Consider the following 8,223-nt stretch of genomic DNA (forward strand, 5'->3'; position numbering starts at 1 on the left):
GTCTGGTAGTGTCTCTGGAGGCTGATTGGCTGAGCCTGTTCTTCCTGTCAGCACCTACTGTGGCAAAAGGAGGTGAGGATACTGCCTCTGTGTGTCCTGGCTGTTATTATATACCCTGAGGAGGCTATGACCACACTTTCCTTTTCTATTTCCCCTCTCCTCCTCCTCTTCCTCTTCCTCCTCCTCTTCTTTGTCTCGCCCTCTCGGTCACTCCACTCAGAGTCCATCATGAACTGAGAAACTCTATCAAGTCACTTCCTCTGACATTTCAACTAACATTTACACTTTTATTGTAAAAAGGTTTTATAAAAAACAAATAATAAAATGGATGTGCCCCATGTGCATTCTTTTAACACCAAAGTGATTCTTGCACAAATAAAAAAGAAAGCGTTCCCTCCGTAGTTTCTTGAATAATCAGCAACCTGTTTTTTCCGATTCGCCAATGTTTTTTTTGGGAATGTCAAATGTTCTTTATACCCAAAATGATGAGAACATAATGGACACAGCATGATCATAGACCTGCAAAATGTTCACCGACAGCATGCTTTTATTTATTTGCACCACAATAAATATCAGACAAAAAATATATATAATATTGAAACACAATCTTTCTGTTTGTATTGCAATTAAGTAGATTGGAATAGCTGACTTTCTATCTACATTAATAAAGTAAGGGAATGTATGAAAATTCATATTTACAGTGTATAGGTCCAAAATGTACAATCATAGTGGATCCCAAACGGCTCCCTGCGGGACGCCTCACGGAAAGGAAGTAACCCCGACTATTAACCAAAAATTGGAGCAAACCACGATGACCTCCCCTTGATTTCCACGCTGTACGAAAGCATCGAGCATCCTGCACTTGGAAGCAAAACACATTTATTTAAGTTTGTGGTTGAGGTTAAATGTCAAAGTCTAATCTGTGTTCTGCTTCAAGTTGCTGTTCTACAAAAGGAAGTGAGGATTTCTACAGAAACATTAAAGCAAGATTTTGGTCTCACGTTCTCAATAAAGCAACATTTTGTCCTAATAATAACAAACTGTTGTAATAACTCGCCACAATTTAGCAGCGGATTTCAATTCCTCAAAAAGCATTTTCTCACCATAGAAAGATAAGTTGGGATTTCACTTTCATGTTGTCAATGTTCAACAAACGTTACAGTAAAGTGTTTTCACACTGAAGATAACGCACGAGATTCTAGTTCGATCACATAGCACAGTGGATGTTATTATCGTACTTATTATTAAAATGAATCCAAACCCAAAGTAGGAATAAACCATTGCATTGTTACACAATTTCACTTCCTTTTGTTGATTGATTCCTGTGAAACTGACACCGCCACATTACGCAAAGAGAGACTTTCTCTTCCTCACCTACTGTTCTGCAGAAGCTTCAGTCTGAATGAGGGTTGGTCTTTAATAAATAGACCCATTGTTTTCATTTGTTTGCTATAAGATTAATTTCTCAGGCTGACCTTGTTGCATCATCACGGTTCAGTCCCACTCTGTGTGTGCCGATGGAGCATTTACAGACAGAGTTTCTCTTTCTTGTAAATCTCCAGCTGGGTGTTTGCCTTATCTGTCGGCCGTATTTACTCTCTTGGACTTTCCCCACTGGAGCATTTACGGGAAAACGATAATAGAAAGTGGATGGACCTGAAGATCTGGCAGGAATCCAGACAACAATCCCTGAGGAGTGTTTTAATTCCGAGCATGTCATCACACCTCTGCACCCTGTCCCGACAGGAGAGGACATGTTTTACCTTCCCTGAGGTGCCTTTGAAGGCTTCAGGGGACTATTTCTTTACTTGCTGCGCCAACTTCAATAGTCATGCAGCTCCAATAAAGCAATTTATTTTTAACAAGTTGCGTGAGCTTGAACTTAAATGAACTTTAATGCATTTAAACCCACAAAAATATGACTCGGCCTCATCTGTGGAGGTGCAACAAGAGGTGAACGTAGCATTTCAGCATTTCAACACCTCATGCGGTGTATGGTGAACATGTTGCACACTCAGCAGACACAGAACAGAATCAGCTGTCATTTGGGGTTGTGTGAACCAAAACGGTTTAATTTGCAGCCCGAAAAAATCCCACTCAGCAAAAAGCTGAAAGACGCTTAAATACTCCAACATACACATAGTTAAACATACAGGTTGGAGCTGCTTTAATCTGAGGCTGTAAGATTGTATGATCATTTATAAAGTTTTACAAACAAAATACATGTGTTTTTTTGTTATAAAGAGTCAATTAACCAACAGTACATTAACATAGCTACACCTCAACTGGCTGCAATATTCAAAAGTGACTTTATAACAATAATAATCCAATATTATACTGCTAAATATTTCATTCGAAAAAGAATCCTGGGAGTACTTCTATTTTTAGAACTTTGCAGTGCATTTTGCTGTAGTTTGCTTTAAAAAGAGCATCCACAGCAGATCTCTTCCAGGTGAATATAGTTCAAATGAAATACTACTAATAGTGTTTGGCTGGTCCGTGGTGACCTCATGCAGCACCAGATGCATTGTGGGAAACTCCACAGGATGCTCTCGGACATTGTTCTTTGGCCTTGTGGCTGTGAGCCCAGACAGGCAAACGGTCAAACGGAGTTGGAAGGACTTCCTGTTATCTTTCAATAACAGCTTATTCTCATAAATGTTGGGAATTAATATAATCACTCACTATATGTGGAAATAAGGAGACAACCTTGAATACAGAATACAGTCAATAGTGGCGTGTGAGAGGGTCTGAAAGGATGTGAGGTCTGTAATATGTGTCATGTGTTTTTATCTCTCATCTTTAATATGCTTTGTTCACCCTTTAAAAAAAATGTTTTTACACCTCTGGGCTTCCCCGTCATTGTCACAACGCTATGAATTGTGGGTAATTCCCTGAGGCAAAGTCCGTGAGGGTTTAGGACTCTCTATTGGACATTACTGACCAAGTTCTCTTCATTCTATGCCAGACCAGTGGCTGCTTTCTTTACCATCATGTGTTTCCTGCTTTGTTCATAACTGTATAACCAGTTCCACCTTTCTGAGTGAGAAGACTAACAGCAAAGAGCTGCTGAACAAGTGCACTCATCTGTTTAAAATATGGTTTATTCAGAAATATTCATGTGTTTGGATCTGTTCATATTTGTTGCAGAATCTCTGCAGAGGATGCAGATGTGTTTCAGTGTTAATGAAAGACGGAAACTAGAGGTTACAAAATAATATAAAACTTTATTTTAGAATCCTCTCAACAGTAGTTTTTAACACACTCATCTTAACATTTTGTACAAGTTATGACTCAAACAGCAAAGTCACTGAAGTCGTAGAACACGATCATGAAACACACTCAGAGCGGCACGTTCAGCACCGTCTGGTTCGTAAATCATAATAAATAAGATCTTCTCAAACTGCGTTGATCTGGGAATGTCTCTCGTCTCTCAGTCGAGAGTCGGTCCTTCTTGATCTTCAGCCGCCTTTTTCCCAGAGTCCTCTCCTCTCCGCACCTGCAGACAGGAAGTGAAGCGATGAGCCGTCGGTCGAAGCTTTTAAAGAGACGCTGTGCGTTAGACTGATGGAGAATGAAGGTGTTTGTTCGCATTTGTACCTGATTTAGTGAGCTCTTGTTCTCTTCTCATCCAGGTACTTGATGTAGTTCTTCACCCAGGCTTTATCGCTGGGGTGGGAGACGCACAGAGTCCTTCCGAGCTTTGTGATGAACCTGTGGAAGCAGACGAGAGACGGATGAGCGAGATCAGAGATGAAACCAAATAATCAGAAGGAAAATTCCCTCTCTGCCTAGTTATCATCCCACTGTGGGAACATGTGACCACTCACCCGGTGGCGCTGATTTTGCATCCCTTCCCAGCTTCCTGAATGGTGTAGCTTTGGAGGCGCTGGAGCGGCATGGGCTTCTCGGAGACCGCCAGACAGCAGTCCACCGCGATCTCAGCTGCAGGAGGACGGAGAGACAGAGTCAGAGGACGCAACATGTGGAACGGGAGGAGGAAATCAACAGACATGTGTACGGAGGCCGTGAAAGGTGGAGGAGTCTCACCGGATGCAAACCCAACACAGAGGAGTCCCAGCAGGAGGAGCGCTGCAGTCGTGGAGGCCATGTCTCTCGTCTCTCGTGTCTTCGTGGCTCTGAGCTCAGGCTTCAGCGAGTCTCTTCAGGAGGGTGAAGGTGCTGCTGTGAGGAGAGAGCTGCAGGTGTATTTATACAGCTGTGCAGGGAAAGTGAAAGTAAGAAGGGTGCTCATTGACTGGAAGTGGGAGGAAGAGTTTGGCTCCGGGACCGACTCCTCGCACGTTCCCAAACAATTTCCTGCTCACGCCTCTTCTCTCTCTCTCTTTGATTCCTTCCAACTGCTTTTTTTTTCTTTTTCCCCTCCAGCATGTCTTTCCAGAAGTTTCCCTGAGGTGGATCTTCATCAGCACGTCTGTCTTTCATGAGAAATACCTCCCACGCTTCATACAGTCCATGCATGCACTACGACGAGACTTTACATGAAGTATAAGTCAGCAAATACTCTGAGTGTGTTTTTATGTTCTACTGTGAATGTGTTATGCCAACATTTAATATCTTTACACCTCACTATTTTACAATCCAATGAATTCTGCATTTCTCTTCAAAACATGTTATTGTGCCAGTGAAAATTACTTTAAAAGCTGCAGTGACCAATATGAAATAAACTTGACCCAATTAGCACACAGTTTGGAACAGAGACACAACTCTTGATAGTTGATAATAATGTTATTATAGAATGTCTCAAATGTTAAAGTGTGTAGAGTTTCAGTGGCTCTATAAAGTGCTGCAGGATGATGTATTTTTTTAAACTAATAAGGAAGTTATCATCTCACTGGTTCCCTCCACAAAAAGCCAAAGATATTTTCCTATTTCGGTTTTGATTATTGAAAAGATGAATGATTATTGAAAGCTGTTAAAAATGTCAGTTTATTTGAAAGGTGCATCTGAGGCATGGCATCATTTCTGTTACCTGAAAGTAATTGCTGTTGCTCTGCTGATATGCTCATGCTCAGTTTTGTGATTTTAGATGAGACATAACTTTATTGTTGTACTAGACAACAAAATAAAGTAGAAATATTCGCTCATGGGCCTTCAGCTGCCAGGAAGCATATCTTCCTTCAATACATCTCTGGACTGATCCCGTCAGCCTGCTGTTCCCTTATTCAGCACATTGTGACCAAGATGTTCATAACTGTATAACCAGTTCCACCTTTCTGAGTGAGAAGACTAACAGCAAAGAGCTGCTGAACAAGTGCACTCATCTGTTTAAAATATGGTTTATTCAGAAATATTCGTGTGTTTGGATCTGTTCATATTTGTTGCAGAAGCTCTGCAGAGGATGCAGATGTGTTTCAGTGTTAATGAAAGACAGAAACTAGAGGTTACAAAATAATATAAAACTTTATTTTAGAATCCTCTCAACAGTAGTTTTTAACACACACTCATCTCAACATTTTGTACAAGTTATGACTTAAACAGCAAAGTCACTGAAGTCGTAGAACACGATCATGAAACACATTCAGAGTTTGGGGATTTTGTCAGTGTTCATGCATGTGTGTGCATGCATGCGAGTGCGATCTGTGAGTGTGGGAGTCGTTGAGCCACAGGAGACAGACTTTTCCCGCCTGAGGAGTTGGGTTTTGCCAAGAGTGATGCAACCTTCAATACATGAGGGACGGGTCATTCGAGGATATTTCACAGGAAGCATCGCCTACTAGCGTCTGTTTCCACTGTCTCCACTGTTTCCACTGTCTCCACTGTTTCCACTGTCTCCACTGTCTTCACTGTCGCCACTGTTTTTTGTTGTCTTCCTTTGAATAAGCATAACATTCAGTTTTAGATCGAAGATCCTCCACGTGCCAGAGTTTCACAGGCAATCTATCCCAGTACATGTAAGCACTCAGCTTTCTGGGTCAATATAGCACGCTCTGACTTTAACGCTTCAATTGACTACATTTACAATCAACACATCAAGTTTCCCTTTTAAGTGCTCATTAAACGGTCTCTCCCTCTTCGCCCCACTTATAAGTCTGTCATCCTCTCGTTTCTCTGCAACTTTGATTCAGTCGTAGCTGCAGGGCGCGAGGCCGCTCATGCATCTGAACAGTCTGCTGAGTCATCACACAACACGAGGCGCCAGGAGTGATGGTGGATTAAATGTAGACGGAGGGTAACGATGCGAATCTGAGTGTTTCAGAGCGAAACTGAATGAAGCACGTTTTACTTTAGTCCGATGTGCAACAAGTTTTATTTTTTAATTTTTGTTGTGCTCCTGTTTCACAGAATATTCTGGTCGATGGCTGGCTGAGAGCCACAGTTTTGAGTTCCTAGAAGACACTCACTTTTGCCGGATTAAGGAACTACTCAAATTGGCAATTATATTTATCCCTTCAGAAATATGCACACACATGAATGTGTGGTGTTTCCACCGAATGAAACAGCCAAATCCAATCTGTGGCAGAAATCAAAGACTAAATTTAAATCACCATTAAATGTTCAGTTTCTACACTGCACAGATACATTGATATCATTTCACCTTTTGGTGGTGGTGCTGTGTGTCTGTCCAGCCACGGTCGTTTTACGGTAGTTTATTATTCTAATAATTTTCATCTACTGCTGTTGCTGCTGCCAAATATGTCGTATGTCACCAAAGCATTTCTTCCAAAAAAGCCTAAACTGCACCGCTAATGTAAAAACTCTCATCAGTGGGCTTTTTATCATGTATAATGCCGGTCACAACAACTATTTGACAGATTATAATTACATTTATTTAGTCATTCGTGGTCCCCAGAGGGTGAATCCTCTTGACTTAAGTGTGCCTGAGTTTTCCTGTAGCACCACCAGGAAGTTGTTTGCCATGAAGTTTGGCACACACATTCAAATCCCCCCTCATGATGAAGTGTAATAACTTTGGTGACCCGCTGATTTATGCCATCACCAGGTAAAAAATGTAAATTTTATGACAAAAAATGTCATTTTGAGAATGTTAGCATGCTGCTGTAGCACATCCTCACTGAGCTGCTAGCATGGCTGTAGACCGTTAGTGTTGTTTATTTTTACTTTATGATACCAATTCATGACAGTTAGTTAATTGCATAAAACACATACGCATTGTCACTTTAAAGCTACATTGATCTCCAAAGAAAAGCAAACAAGCCAACACCCTTGACATATAATAACATATGACGTTGTTATAGCTAACGCTTTAGACAAGACTATGCTGCAACTGAGCAACGTTAGCTTTCAAGACCAACACATGTGCTTTAGCTGCCAAAAAATGCTAAGGAGCTAAATAGCTTGAGGCTAACGTCGTCTGTTGACGGCTTGGGGCCGCCGTGCAAGCAGCGTACGGTGGGTTTATCAGAGCTTTTGAGCTGAAAACATGTTCTGCTGCCGCTGTCGAAAGAGAATGAAAGTCAAAAGAGGATGAAAAGCTGCACAGCTTCACCACAAATCAATCATGCACTACCATTATAGTCATTTCTTTTGTTGATGTACTTGAAAATAAGTGGAGCTTTTTGTATACAACCAAAGAAAAGTGGACTATGTGTCTCAATAGAAAGAGTCCTCCTTTGTTGGCCATGGATGGAATTTACTGCTCCCACATCCCGAGGACAACCAACTCAGTTCTCACACTGGGGGTAAATGGCCTGAATGGGAGTGTAAACAAGGCAGGGGAACCACGTGATTTTCAGGAAACACAGGGACAGACTTCATATCAAGTGTACGGTTTACTCTAAGTGCAAATAGATCTTGGGGGAAGAAAAAAAAGGGAAGCAGGCGAAAAGAAATTCTTGCCTTGTCGACGAGGGAACAAAGCCCCCGGGGCGCTCGTACATACCGGCCCAACCATTTGACGAGAAATCAAGACTTATCTCAGAGGATTTTGAAACGGTCCTGTTGCAGGGCTGGTAGAGTGACAGTGTGACTGCAGCGGGGTGTGCAGACAAATGGTTTTTATGTGTTTTAGTGTTGTCTAACCGCTGCAGCGCTGGCAGACAAACATCCCTGCAGAGCTGCATGTGTCAGAAGCAATACACCGAGAGGATAACTCCAGTCTTACTTTAATGCTTTCACTCTGACCCGTCCTGACGTCCCTGGACAGTTACATTGTTAGCTTCTGTTGTTGGCCTCTAATACAAAGACATGTCCCGTTGCATTAAACAAAATTTCATACAGCAGAAATATATTTGTCCTACA

General features: G+C 41.7%; 1 protein-coding gene across 1 annotated transcript; it reads right to left on the bottom strand.

The window, feature by feature from the left end:
• Positions 1 to 3,244: 3,244 nt before the first annotated feature.
• Positions 3,245 to 4,159, bottom strand: LOC306740352 (eotaxin-like). The gene is made up of 4 exons (XM_079222488.1): positions 4,051 to 4,159; positions 3,831 to 3,945; positions 3,601 to 3,714; positions 3,245 to 3,499 (listed from the first exon to the last, which is right to left on the bottom strand). Exons 1-3 carry the CDS (start codon positions 4,109 to 4,111, stop codon positions 3,606 to 3,608), a joined length of 285 nt encoding a protein of 94 aa, XP_079078614.1. The 5' UTR covers positions 4,112 to 4,159; the 3' UTR covers positions 3,245 to 3,499; positions 3,601 to 3,605.
• Positions 4,160 to 8,223: the final 4,064 nt, after the last annotated feature.

The sequence above is a fragment of the Taurulus bubalis genome, assembly GCF_910589615.1.
Source record: "Taurulus bubalis genome assembly, chromosome: 8".
NCBI lineage: Eukaryota > Metazoa > Chordata > Actinopteri > Perciformes > Cottidae > Taurulus > Taurulus bubalis.